The sequence below is a fragment of the Dermacentor variabilis genome, chromosome 3 (genome assembly GCF_050947875.1).
Source record: "Dermacentor variabilis isolate Ectoservices chromosome 3, ASM5094787v1, whole genome shotgun sequence".
NCBI lineage: Eukaryota > Metazoa > Arthropoda > Arachnida > Ixodida > Ixodidae > Dermacentor > Dermacentor variabilis.
The window spans coordinates 19,974,008-19,988,751 of record NC_134570.1 but is presented as its reverse complement, the minus strand read 5'-3'; the positions used below and the strand labels follow the sequence as shown (position 1 = coordinate 19,988,751).

The window sequence follows — 14,744 nt, the reverse complement described above, 5'->3', positions numbered from 1 at the left end:
TTTCAACCGCCCTCGTTGTTGTCAAGGGTAACTTCGATGAGTTCCTTTTTCTAAAAATGAAACAGAACTGGACAAGTAGCATTTTATTTCGTCTTGTAATCATGTTTTTTGCAAAGAGTGGCTTAGTACTAGTGACAGAATTGAGGAGTGCTTTCGTCATCGGGCAAGTACTTCAATGTCCCGGGGGAGTCTCTAATCATGTCCTGCATCTACCTCAGTTTCTCGATTAATAAGCCTCTGTTCGCGATAATAGTGACACCTTAGATATTCTCAAGCACTGATCTATCATTTTAGCTAGACTTAATATTTGCCTTTAGTGCCCCTTTAAGCCGTAGTTTTGCTTCTGACTTGGTAGTCCAGCATTGCTTTATGTAACTGCACCAGTTTTAATATTATTGATTCAGCATTGTTCCTCAAGGAATTATTCTGGTGCTTTGCAAAGGTGTGCTTTGACAAGCTTTGACTGCATTGGAGCTTTATAAGCCGCATGACAATTGGAATTGTACAGGTCAACAATGCATTGCACTGTGAGTGAAGGGTCGTTGTTTGAAATCTTGCAGATGAGCCAGCCTGCTTGATCGCCTGTTCCGAGTCAGGTTGAAGAGGTTCTCGGTGAATACGAGCTTGAGCTTTTTAGGTGCATGAGGCCAGCTGTAAGGCATGAAAGAGGCCGTGGACCAAGAAAGACACCCTGTAAATTTCACTTGAAAAATAAAAGGCCCGGTTTTGTTGCAATCTGCATTGGGAGTGCTTTATTTCGTCTTGGTGCACCTCAGTCTTGACCTTTTCAAGGCACTCCTGAAAGGGCCCCGGTGTCTGTTTGTTCCACGAGCCTCTTTGCATAGGTGAGATGAAGCTGATAGGAGAAAGGAAAGGCTGACTGTAACAATAGGAAATTCTCTTCATGAGGTGCATAAATGCAGGGTATTTCTCCATACCTTTTGTTTCTGAAAGAAAGGCAGCACTAGTCACTATGCTCACTACCTCCCGATTCAGCAACATTGCAATTAATACCAGTAGCGTAAAAGAGCTGACCACTTTGTGGACTTGAAGTGGTTTGCACCACTCCAAGGAATCGGAATTCTAACCATGGTCACAAAGTGGCAGCATGTACTGCGTCTTCTGAGGCCATAGCTTGTCTTCCATTCTCTACACTGAAGGTTATCGGCAGTGTCAGCTAACCTGGAACGAGAACCAGATGAGGTGTTCATCCATCGCCCATCACTACTCCCTACCTGCACCAGACGAGCTGAATGGAAAAGTCTTAGAAGGACTAGTGCACAGTGGGCAGATCCACCTCCCTTGTGTGAGGCTTGCAGCTAGATCCAGTCTTGGATCGGTTGATGCGAGCCATAGCTTTTGATCCTCTGCGCACAGTTGGTGAGACAGAGTAAAGGCATCCTTCATGTGCCATTCCAGCTAGTATACTGTACCACTACTCGGACAATAAGTAAACGTGCAACTCTTATATAAGGATATCTTTTATATAGGGACCTTTGGGCTCTATATACAGATGATTGAGCTTCATTAATACAGAAGTCCAGACCCAGTTCCTCACCAATATTTTAGCTGCTACCATAGGACAGTCGCTTTCGCTTTGGTGATCTCGTCTCAGTAGTATATTCAGCAGTCCAAAACAAGTTTTTGCTTAAAATTTGCCTTACAGATTTAAGTATGGGGAGAAATTGAGCATGCTTGGCTATGGATGTTTATTTCCAAAGAAAAAAAGGAAGATATTCCAGACTTTATAATGAAGAAGGAAGCGCAGTAAAAACAATGCAAGTGAGCCCTGTTTTCAATTGCACTCATGCATGCATAATGTTTCATTTGGATTACCAACTTGCTTGACCCTTCATCTTGTTGATAGCTTTTAAAGGTGAGTAAGTAAGGATAATTTGAGCTTAATGCTTTCCCAACTAGCTAACTGTAGTTACTCTTTTGGATGTGCAATTTTTTCTTTTTATTCTGGATGGGGGTTCAAGATCACACTGACAGCATGTTAGCATGGACACTTCCAGAAGTTCTCAGCCAAGATTGTGCATAAATTAAAACATTCATATTAGGAGTTTTGATGGAAAGCAAACTTAGATTTAAGGCGAACATGATAATTAGTTTCATCTGAATTTGACTGTCTCTTAAAGTCACATACTTTGCAGCTCTTTGCTTCATTAAGCTCATTTCTATTTCCAAATGAGGCCAGCCATGGAGCACCAACTTCACAACAGGGTTCACACACTTGCAAGGAAGTGCAAATGTAATGTTTTTGTTTACATTTTTGAGTATTAAATTTGTGTTCTGCATTTGCTGTGCCTGCTCAATGTTTGCTTAAATGGGGACATGGATTTTAAAGTTATCTTCCTTTATTTTTGGACCAGATTTGATAGAAGTGTAGATGCTTGTTTATTATTCTCTTCTTCTTCTAAAAATTATATTATTTTTTTTTCTGTAGGTTTATTACTTCATGAGATAATAAAGAAAAAGACTTGTTTTTAGAACACTGTACAAATAACCATTGCACAAAAATGTGCATATGGCACATGGATCAATACTTCAAAGCACAAAACACATGATCATGGAAGCACCTTTAGGATTGGGTCATTATTTCTGGCTTTAGAGCACACTGAACTCCAGTGTTTTCAAAATGGTCATGCAGGGGTCACACAAAATACAAAATTTAAGAACCCTAAAACAAACATTTTAAAAATATTCTCCCTATGTTGTGTGCTTCAGCCATCTAGCTTCATGATGCAAGAATAGTTATTTTTCTATCTTCGATAGGTACTTATATATCCTAGTTAAAGGTTTGCTGGGTGTGCAAAATTAGTGTTTTGAGAAAATGGAGAAAACATACCAGTCATCTTTAAAATTAATCAGCTTTATAAAATCAACCTTAAGATTAATATATTGTGGCTGAAATGTAGACACTTCAAATACAAAACTTTGCATATAATAAGAGATGGAGACTCCAAAAATGAAATTTTACAAAACTAAACGTTTTGTAAATTTTTGGGCCTAAAGACTCTGTCCTCCCTTAAAAGGTCCCTCACCAGGTCAGACCATTTTGAGCTGACAAGCGCAGAGCATACAATGCATGCTAACAATCGTATTTGCAAAGAATCACATTGCTGCGCATCGCGGAAAGGTCTGAAATTTCAATCTGAACGCCGTTTTTTCTTTCCCTTGCGGCAACCGCGTTTCAAGCCGGACGGTGACGTACCCGTGTCCCTGCACCTATGTACTCGTGACTACACTGTGACGTCGGTCCTGGTGACACGAGACTTCAAGAATTATTCAAGGCAACATCTGTTATTTGTGCGATCTGTTGCTTGAATTGACAAATTGAAGTTTAGAGAAATAGTAAAACACACAAATGGAATGTCTGCATGTTTTTTGTTTTACTTTGCACCGAAGCAAGAGAGATGTACATTCGCTTCGTCTGCTTGTTCCCACAGTCGTGCAGTCACGTGCGCAGGTATCGAAACTATGCCATTTTCTACAGTGTTCAAGCGCGTGATCATACTCTGTGATCTGCTTATTCTGCCTCAGTATTCGTGTAGCACTGAACTATACCGCCAGTCATGTGTGCTTGTGCACAGCGCACAAAATTGTGCGCTGCACGAAACGACGACAGCTTGCGTGCAACTCCGTCAGCGAAAAAGCGCAGCGTCAGAAAAAAAAAGAAAGAAAGCGAGGAGAAAAAAATGAAGGTGACGACGTGACATAAGTGTCACGCGATCCACAAGGTCCAGTATGAGAGAATGAAAGGAAGGAATTTCGCTTGCGGAGGCTAGACTTGGCGAGTCTCGCTATGTAGTGGAGCTTGCCTTCTGAATTCATAGGTTCGTGGCACTGAAATGTTCCACCATTAAACTGTTCGGTTATTTATACAGAATCGACTATTAATGAGCCGATTTGAAACATTTTTACGGCAGAACATGTGAGGACACATAACTTCCAGCGTATAACTAAAATTTGCTATGGGGCCTAGTGAGGGGCCCTTTAAGGCTGCCAAAGTTTATACCAATACTGTGAATGTTCATACAGAATACTACTTTGTATAGGCTTTGCATGCCTTTCTTAAGTATTCAAAGCTTGGAGAGATGTAGATATGCTGTAAATAATCGGTCTCCACAGCATCTTGTTGCACAGAATTGTCATTCATAATTTCAGTATTTCATGTAATTTGAGGGTCATAATGAGAAGGCACTACAGTACTGTGAGGCCGTGAAGGGCTTGTTTAACCCTTTCACGGTCGATTTTTTTTGCCATATGCGACTGCCCAGGGTTGATTTTTTTAATTGCAGATTCCAATTCTTCTGAGGGACCTATTTCGAAAAAAATTTGCCATAATTTTTCTAGGGTGACCGTAAAGTGAGAAAAAAATACTTTTCGTTGGTATATACTGTTTATTCGTGAATAACAACAATAAAAAAAGGAAATAAACTTACAAAAATTAAAAATTTGATGCATTGTTATACACATAGTTCCAGGCTTAGAAAATGCGCACATGAGAATATTTTGCAAGTCTCAAATGTTCCTGCTCTTACACTAATATTTACGTCCATAGCGTAATTGAACTGCGTAGGTGAGCACCCTCAAGAAAATTGTGTGGTTGTGTGCCCGTCAAAGAAGCAAACCGTGCGACAAACGTCCGCTAACCTTAATCATTATCATCACCACCACCACCACCACCACCACCACCACCACCACCACCACCACCACCATCATCATCATCATCATCCTGGTTACGCCCACTGCAGGGCAAAGGCCTCTCCCATACTTCTCCAACTACCCCAGTCATGTACTAGTTGTGGCCATGTTGTCCCTGCAAATTTCTTAATCTCATCCGCCCACCTAACTTTCTGCCGCCCCCTGCTATGCTTCCCTTCCCTTGGAATCCATTCCGTAATCCTTAATGACCATCGGTTATCTTCCCTCCTCATTACATGTCCTGCCCATGCCCATTTCTTTTTCTTGATTTCAACTACGATGTCATTAACTCGCGTTTGTTCCCTCACCCAATCTGCTCTTTTCTCATCCCTTGATGTTACACCCGTCATTCTTCTTTCCATAGCTCCTTGCATCGTCCTCAATTTAAGTAGAACCCTTTTCATAAGCCTCCAGATTTCTGCCCCATTCATGAGTGCTGGTAAGACACAGCTGTTATACACATCTTCATCTTATTGCCAACCAAAGGCAATTAGTTTTCATGCATTTCCAAAAAAGAAGAAAGAAAAGAAAAGGAAATGCATGCACGCGGCATCCTTCCTATGTGCACCCCTGTGAGCACTAAACGAGCGAGAAACAGGCGGTCGCCCTTTGAGCGATTAGTAACAAGATAGCCATCAGTTTTGCGAGCGCAAGAGCTGAAATCACCCGCAGAACAAAACCCAAACCGCTGCCCGCCTGTGCGCAGGCCAAAGGGCGCGTGGTAGTATATAAACGCGCCGGAGGAAACTAGCTTGAAAACAAACCATGCCACAAAAACCGAGAGAGGGAGGCGTGAGAAAAAAATTTCCTGTGTTCCCACATAGTGGCAGCACATGCCAGAAAAGAAAAAATTAGGAAATAGGCCCGCCTTTTAAACATACAGATGGCACCATAAATGTACAGCATCGACCATTTTGGACTTGTCCGCGGTGCCGTATATTTACGTCATTGACTCTGAAAGGATTAACTAATGGGTCTTTAGCTGGTGTGAATGACCTCAACCTTAAAAAGTTGTATTGTTGATTAGAAATGACCAGTTTCTCAAGTTAGCCAAAAATACTTAAAATATGAGAATTTTAGCAAAATTTTTAACCCTTCGACAGATGTACGTTCTTAAAAATTTGAGTTCCTTGAGGCTCCAGCACATTTACATGTTCTAAATAAATTTTGGGCACATAAGATCATATTTTTTATCACAGGATTTAATAAGTTAGTAAGTAGTACTGGTAGAGCATTAAATATGGCTTTTACCCCACATATTATGGGTAAGACCAAAGAACATGTACTCTGGCTTGTGAAAATGTAAATCTAGAGAACAACTGCAAGGACATGTAAGCTTGTTGCATTAGCTCACAGCAGTCCTTTTGCTTTGAAGGATGGCAATGAACGATTACTTGGCATTTTTTATTAGCAGGGTAATATAAATGAAGAGACATCATTAGCAACCATTGATGTCTAACTATTTAACCATCAGCTATCTAATACCCAAGTCAGACGGCCAAATTTAACATCACTTTGAGTGAGTACACTTCGCTGTTAGTGTCATTTGCAGTCTGTCAGATTTGAAGGTTTAGTGGCACTTGCTATATAGTGCACAATTGCCAGTGAGTACATTCGTTAAACCGAAAGGTGTAGGCTCAATAGCAGTGCTTCAAAAATAAATAAAGAAATACTCAATGCAGACTTGGCACTAATTCAGAGGCCTCTTTCTGTAATTTAATATGTGTGAGCATTCCCGTGACATCAGTGGAACCAAAGCAAGCTTGAAACATTCATTTTTGGCACCCATCAAATCATCCACGGAGTCTGCCATTTTGACTGTGTAGATTTTGGATATGTTCCTTGCTTGAATTGGCTTAATATGAATAGGCATATTAGCAATATTATATCATTTCTATTTTTAGTGCAAAAGTTATTGTAAATGTAACAAAACAGTAACTGTTTTCAATACTCAAAATGCCGAGAACCATATTAAGCAATTTGGCTTCATAGATTGTCATTGTCATCAATCCTGGATAACACTTTGTTTTGCTGTCTAGCAGCCCGCCACCAAAGTGGCACTCAGCGGGGCAAACTGCACTCACTCGAAGTGTCATTAAAATCGCCTGTCAGAATGGAGTATAAGCACAACATACCAAAGTGGCAAGCACCATCAGCGTCTGTGCCTATTTAAGATACACAACTGTTTTCAAAGTTATGAAACTCTCCATTTGCTTCTGGTATGGTATGTGCTGGGAACTTGAAAACTCAAGTGCCTTCCATTCACATGCATGTATTCACCATCAATGGTGTGTGAATCAATATTAGGAACCGTTCACACCCTAACTAATATTTTATAAAGGTATACATTCACTCATACTTGCCTATAGTGGCACTCACCCACACTCACTTGTGCTTACACTTATCCACTAGACTAACCAACTCTGACTTACATTAAAGCTGACATCTCTGGAATTAGTAATTTCGTGAGTACATTTATGTGCGAATGTGCATAGTTATGGCACTTATCATGCTCATTACTGCAGTGATGCATGTTCTCACACAACAGCATTCACACTGCATTAAGAGTTGGTCACAGAGCGCAGTCATTAAAACATGCAACACAGCTCTGGTGGCTTTCTGTGCTCATGATGGTTGAACTCATGCTCTTCACATATTTCCGTCTGTGAATGATCTGTCATCTATTCAACTTAAAGCAGCATGCAAAAACCGTCTCATCATCAAAACAAGGGCACTAGATGACGATATGTGCTATGGCCTTGTTGCAATCACAAAAGTTGCACAATGCATTATCTATCATACTGATGTGAAAGTGGTACGCATTTGTAAAAGTAGTGCTCAATCTTAAATGATACTGTGAAGTTGAACTTCTTATGCTGGAAAGCTCCAGCCTTCTCAGTTTCCTGAAAATTAACCTCTCCATGTACAATCTTTTGCACAGGGCCTATTCGTTCCATGTGAGTGCAGAGGGACAGATGCAGCCAGTCCCATTCCCACCAGATGCGCTTATGGGTGCTGGCATTCCACGGCATGCACGGCAGATCAACACGCTGTCGCATGGTGAAGTGGTGTGTGCGGTGACAATCTCGAGTCCCACCAAATATGTCTACACGGGGGGCAAAGGATGCGTCAAGGTCTGGGACATAAGTCAACCAGGATCCAAGAGTCCTGTTTCACAGCTTGACTGTCTGGTAAGTACTGGTTTAAAGGGGCCCTGAACCTATATTTATTGAAGTCGAGAAATGCATTTGAAGTTAAAATAGACTATTTCAGAAATACTTTGCCACAAAAAGTACTTCAATGCGTTCAGCATAAGTGGAGTTATTCGCAGTCAAAGACAGCTTGTGATCCCCTTCGCAGTGTTCCTGCTGCTTCTTCAATGCTTTGCACTGTGAAGGCTACAGCGGAGCGGTACATGCCCACAATGCTCCTTCTCCTTAATGTCACCGTGGCGCGCAGTTCAAATTTGATTTCGGATGTTCACGTAGACGCCACTATTTCCAATTTTGGCGTATGCGACGCACCAAACGTGGTTATAGTGCAGTGCGGTTGTATGCACAGAATTTGCTTTATGCAAGACAGGGATAGACTACACGCTCGTGCACATATGCTCCAGTCTGACCGTGCTACGTGGTGCGTTCCGGCTTTGCCCTGCACCAGCTGGACCGATGGATAGTAACCACGACCTACTTGTGCATATTGAAGCAGTAGCCCCAACCAACTTGTGCATTTTAAAGTGCTGTCAATAGCTCAATACGAATTAATACCTGCAACTGCAAAGGTGTCTAGCCAGGAGTGACCAGAAGTGAGCGCATGCTGGCGAGTGTGTGTGTCGTCTTATATTCTTTCACGTGGTTCGAGGCTAGTTGAGTGTGCAGAACAAGTTGAACTTAGCGAGACCTGATGGCCATGGCACCAACAATCAGTGTGGCAAAAGTTTAATCCCTAGGATGGATAGTTGGGCGTGTTGGTTAAGCATGATCTGAAGTGAAGGCGCTAAAATGACGGAAGGCAAAGAAGAAACACACACAAACACACGCCCTGTGCGTGTGTGTGTTTCTTCTTTGTCCTCCGTCATTTTAGCGCCTTCACTTCAGATCATGCTTAACCAACACGCCCAACTATCCATCCTAACGTCGTATATTTCTTGTGCATCGGGCTCTTCACTATGAGGCGCCCTGTGCGTGTGTGTGTTTCTTCTTTGTCCTCCGTCATTTTAGCGCCTTCACTTCAGATCATGTTTAATCCCTAAGTGCAACCGAGCATGAGCAGACGATATTCAGCTTCTTCCAGAAGTATTTAATTCTTACCAAAATGTAATAGCAGATTGTTGCTTACTTCTGCCCGTTTAATAAACTACATCAATAAATATTGGCAGTAACAATAGAAAGAAGCTGACAGATCCAAAAACCCTTCTTGATTGAAGTCAGATATAAGCTAATGGCAGCCGTCTATGAGAATCTTGCATATGACGACATATGTAAGCCGGCGGCAGCTTTGAAGTAAGTGAAGAGAAGGCCTCGTTTGAAAAGACAGTGCTTGAAAATAAGGCCAATTTGCACTCTGCTTGCGAGCTTCATGTACCACGCATGACTACAAAATTTGGCCATATGTTCATAGCAACGTATGCTATCCCCGGACTGCATTTTTTCACCAAGCCTGAGGATTGGTTCAGGACCCATTTAACGTTTCCAACAGCAAGAGCAAGATCACCTGAGGAAAAAGTGAATAGCTTTACCCATTCACACTTTTCAATAGGTTGCAATACTGGTTCAGGGAAACTCGCTGCTGTGTTTCACTATAAAAGTGCATTTGATTGCTGTGATATCCTGTTTCGGTTTTGTGCCACTACACTACAATGGCCAAGTGTGCTGAAGACTTCAATAATGTTCTAGGTCGTGCTCAACATAATGTATTAGGCAAAGTTTCTGAGTTTGTGTGGACTGCGTGTAAAATGTAAATAAAAAGCTGATGATTCAGCAACAATTAGAGCTGGGCTGCAGAGTTGTATGTGCTGATAGCTGATGTATACAGACAACATCATTTTGCAACTTCAGCAAACTTACTTCATTTCTTGTGTTTGTGCCATTTTCCTCCAGCTAGAAAGAATGGGCTTGATGAAATAGGATTCTAGACTGCTGAAAAAGATTACAGAAAGTTCGGGGATATTGGCGGCATGTTTTCAGATGTGAAACTGGATGTTGCAAAAGCTGTTTAGCTAGTCATGAAAGCATTATTGCGTCTGTTTGGGTGCTTGTTAAACTATCGTTAAAATTCAGTCAGCAGTATCTCTCCTTCTCTCCTCTCTGCTTATCTTGCATGCTATGTAAACTTGATGCTGCCTATTCAAAAGTTACATGTTTCACTTCATACAATTCAAAGTGAAGACTGTGTTTAGGCAGAATTTATTCGTAGGACTATACTGTGCAGCATGGTTGTCATAGCTCGTATGTCTCTGTGTGTTGCAGCAAAGGGACAATTACATCCGCTCCTGCAAGCTTCTTCCTGATGGGAGAACACTCATCGTGGGTGGGGAAGCTAGTACCATTTGTATCTGGGATCTGGGTGCGGTAAGTGCACTGTTAAAGCTTATCTCTGATGAGCAACCAAGAATGTGTTGCACACTAAATATAAGTTGTCGTGTCACACAGATTTTTCATCTCTTGTTCTAAGTTAAACAAGAGTGTGTATTGCGCTTTAAATGAATGATGGGCCAAAGTATATTGTAGAACTATAGGAATTGTATTTGCTGGTTTCAGCGCCAGTGAGTATGAAGGTACGAAAACCTGCCCCAGTGGCTGTGGTTTTCTGCTACTGAGCATGAGCTTGTGGGTTTGATTCATGGCCATTGCAGCTGCATTTTAGTGGAGATGAAATGCAAAAATACTCGTGTGCTTAGATATAATGTGCGTTAAAGAACCCCAGGTGCTGATAAATATTATGGGACCCCCCTACCACTACGATGACGTCTCCATAGCCCAGGTGTTACTTTAGGACTGTATGATTTCATTTTGATTTTATATGTAGATGAGATAAGTGTGCTACAGAAATATACTGTATATTTAGGCATAGAAAACCCTCTTTTTGAGCCTGTATTCAGAGAAAAAGAAAACAAAATCACATGTGTGGCTCATAGAAAAAGCCTCCTAAAACAATACTCAAATAATTGTCTTAACAGCTCAATGCAATTATTGTCTCAAACAAAGCCCCAGGAACAATGTTAATTCTATAAGCTGGCGTCATTGGCAAAGTGGATGGAAAATATGGATGTGACATGCAGGTATCATGCGTGGTCGCAGATATACATGAAACCAGTCTATTGAATACAAATTTAGTTCTTCTCATAGTTTTTAAAATTCTTTGACACTTCTTTTTGGACTCCAACAGGGGTTTTTGTGCATTATTACGCCAGCTAAGTTGAAATTTGTGAGGATATATTACCTTCTGGAGGTTGCTGAAGCTTACATCAGAACAGTTATACATGTTGAGCTCGTTGGTTTGGATACGACACCATAGCACCTGTATTGCCTGGCTTGTTTCGTCCTATCTTCTGTGCTGTTTGTATGTTATCAAAAGTGTAGCCTGTCTCAGTCAGGACCGTGGCACCATTGTGCAATGTTAGCAGTGCAGTGACTTGAGCCTATCTTGTCACAGCCAACCCCGCGAATCAAGGCTGAGCTGACTTCAAGTGCACCTGCGTGCTATGCCTTGGCCATCAGCCCCGACTCCAAGGTTTGCTTCAGCTGCTGCTCGGATGGGAACATTGCTGTCTGGGACCTGCACAATCAGACGCTTGTCAGGTATGTGAGAACTAAATTTGCCAGCTCTTAGCAGCAGGAGAAAGATTGGCCCCTTGATGCACAATAGAAATTCAAAGAAAAAGAAAAGAATAAGTTTCTGTGTGTATTTACACAGGGGCAGTTTACATTTATAGTATGACCTTTAATTCGTCTTATATTACTAACGTTAAATATACTCTTCAGAATCTTTTGAAATAACTGAAAATGTCTTGTGCATGACAGGGCACCGCTTTGAAAATCTCCTCACAAACCTTTTGACTTCCTTCTAAGCTGGCTGTCTTTCTCCCTCCTCGCACTGCATATTAAAAACATTTTATTGTGATAGCAATTATATGGACAGGCTAGGCGCATTACTGCCGTCGGCATCGCTGTTGCTGTGTGGTCCAAGGACGATGAAATTGTCACCGTGCGCCATATGATGTGTGTGCGAGTGAAAGCATGCGAGGGTGAGCCGGTGGTCACGGCTCAATCTTGCGCACTCAACGGAGGGAAGTGGTGAGGAGGTACACCGTCTTACGTCGCGCACAAGGCTTTGAGGGCAGGGTAGGGAGGGCAGGGTAGCTGCCATGCTTCCTCACTCCAGCATTTTGACAGCGGGTGCGCACAGTCATCAAGTGAAACGTGTTCATGTTTGCTTGTGCACAAGTGACAGTATGCTTGTTCATTTAGTTAGTAAGCAAATGTTTACAAGGTTATATGGTTGATAAACTACTATCCTTACTTCATATAGCTGTCTACTAATTTGTTATTGCAATCGATGCTTCACTTTTCGGACGAAACTGCAACTTTTTTCAGTAAGAGCATGTTCTATGTGGTGCATGCAGCTGCATGCTTCAGAAGCCTAAAAAGTTGTTGCGGTTCTCTTCAATTCATCTTAATGAGAACCTGCATCGCAACATTCCGTAGACACATTCCGTTTCAGGTTATGGCTGACTGGCTATAGATGACTGAGAAGTAAACAACTCTAACTAGCTGAACCCAGTGTCTAATTTCAGCACTTTGTAGCAAATGCTTTCATACATAAATACAATTTTTTGCTATGTGTCTGGTTGAAAGCTCTTGCCATACATTGAGTCTTCCAAATTCGAATGCAGGCAGTTCCAGGGGCATACAGATGGTGCAAGTTGCATCGATATTTCAAGTGATGGCACCAAGCTGTGGACTGGTGGTCTAGACAACACTGTGCGTTCTTGGGACCTTCGTGAGGTGAGTGCTTTGTGTGTGCTTTGTGTGTGCTTTGTGAGAAGCACATCACCGCAGTTGAATCATGTTATAACCAAGTTGCATCCGACATCAACATGACTTCATTATCTCCGATATTTCTTTAATCATAGATTATGGTTACGTACTAATATCAGCGAGAAAAATTCTATATTTACTTCATTACATCCAATAATTTGTTATATTCGTAGTAAAGAACACAGTAGCAAAACTGTGAATGACAAAACTAAGTTTTTATTGGGCGAACCTGTGCACATGAACAAGTTACACTCAAAGCACAATGATATCAACAAACACAGTTGGCGATCGTTGAAGTCTGATCTGCGGGTCAAGCGCATCATCTTTTATATGTGAGCCATCGAAGATTCCAGAGTAGTCGCATGGTGTCCCTCAGTGCTCTAGAAAGTACTATAGAATTAGCGTCATGCACACTGTCAGATCTCAGAAGGTGCAGCGACAACAGACAATAGATAGAACCATCAATAACATTAGAGAAACTTCCGATACATGCAGGCGCATCCTGTGTGGAGCGATAACATTTGATATTTGTCAGATGGTGAACAGCGTTCACCAGAGAAAGATAAGAAAAGCACACGTGTCAATATCAAACTTTGACTATACATTCTGCGATATTGCCGGTTTGTGGGTCAGTTCCTCCTACTTTTCCTCCTGTTTTTATTTTTCTTTAATAGCGCATAGCACAGTAATGTCCTAGGAAATTCCGTCGTCAGTGGACACTATAAATCATTCTCATAGGCAGGCTGAGGGAGATATGTAGATGAAATTTAGGCAGAGCGAGAGTAAAGAGTAAAGGTCTTGTGATAATCAGCATAGCCATAACTTATTGCCTAAAAATGAACCACTTTTAAAGCCAAGTGAAGTGCTATAGCTCAGAGTGGCGGGGAGCATGGCGTGAAGCAGAACTTCTTTGTCACTCCTTGTGAGCAGGATGAAATTCCTTGGTTTCTCCAGTTGGCTTCAGTTCAGTGCGAGTCCTTATGAAAGCAAGAAAGCCTAAGGTGACCGGGGTCCTTATTTTATGACCAAAGCCAAAAGAGTTTAAGCTTGTGGGCCGGCTGCATGAGTGCAGGTCCCGATTGCTTTACTTGGTCAATGACTTAAAGGATAAGGGTGTCTTCAATTCGTATCTATGTTGTGTTTTTTTTCTGTGACTTACAAAATGTGGTCATTAGAAAATACATCACTAAATCACCTGGATCTGCGAGAACCCTACAGGCCTCATTATTTCACATGGACTGTACTTTTCCCAACCATTGTTTTCCATGTTGTTGTGCGTGCAGGGGCGGCAACTGCAGCAGCACGACTTTACGTCGCAGATCTTCTCATTGGGCTATTGCCCCACAGGGGAGTGGCTGGCTGTTGGGTGAGCTTCCTTTACTCTTGTTCGGGATTTTTCAGCTCTCATTCTAATTTTAAACACCAAGGGTGTATGATGCGCAATAGCCAGGGCTTAGTGTCAGTGCTTACATATAGATTTGCTTTCATTGTGTATCGCTGCTGTTGCTGGTCCCTAATTAACTTGTTTGTTACTGATGCCCTTGTTCACATAGCATCCTAACAATCGGACACTAATGTTTGCTATGGCACTGTTGCCTCTTTCATTTGGTTATACTGATGTGGCTCACCGTGTAAGTTCTGCAATAGTTATTGAAGTTGTTTTACTAACCTGTTTTCAGTAAGAAAGCTGGACAAATGGTATATTTGGCTCGGACTTATTGAACCTTGGGCAGAATGCCGATATATGTGTGGCCGCTGCTTTGCTCATCCTTTACCATTATAGCTCAGGCTTTCTTGGCTGGCAAATTTGAGACCAAAGTACAATCTTTAATTGCTCTCTCCCTAAACGTGGCAGTTTTTTGTGGCTTTGCTCTGTTCAAGAGGACGGGACAAAAAGTTCCAAAGCATTGGATTATGCTGGCCTATTAGTTATCAGTAGAAATATGTAACAATGCTATGTAACAATGCTATGTAACAATAGCAAATGCTATTTGC

At 41.7% G+C, this 14,744-nt stretch overlaps 1 protein-coding gene across 11 annotated transcripts in view; it reads left to right on the top strand.

Moving 5' to 3' along the window:
* Positions 1-14,744, top strand: part of LOC142575238 (transducin-like enhancer protein 4) — a 114,765-nt gene that overhangs the window by 93,205 nt on the left and 6,816 nt on the right. For all 11 annotated transcript variants that reach the window (XM_075684416.1, XM_075684414.1, XM_075684410.1 and 8 more), the window contains 5 exons: positions 7,652-7,901; positions 10,179-10,280; positions 11,365-11,510; positions 12,605-12,716; positions 14,033-14,115. In XM_075684416.1, coding sequence (XP_075540531.1) covers positions 7,652-7,901; positions 10,179-10,280; positions 11,365-11,510; positions 12,605-12,716; positions 14,033-14,115 — 693 coding nt within the window. The remainder of the gene's footprint in view (positions 1-7,651; positions 7,902-10,178; positions 10,281-11,364; positions 11,511-12,604; positions 12,717-14,032; positions 14,116-14,744) is intronic.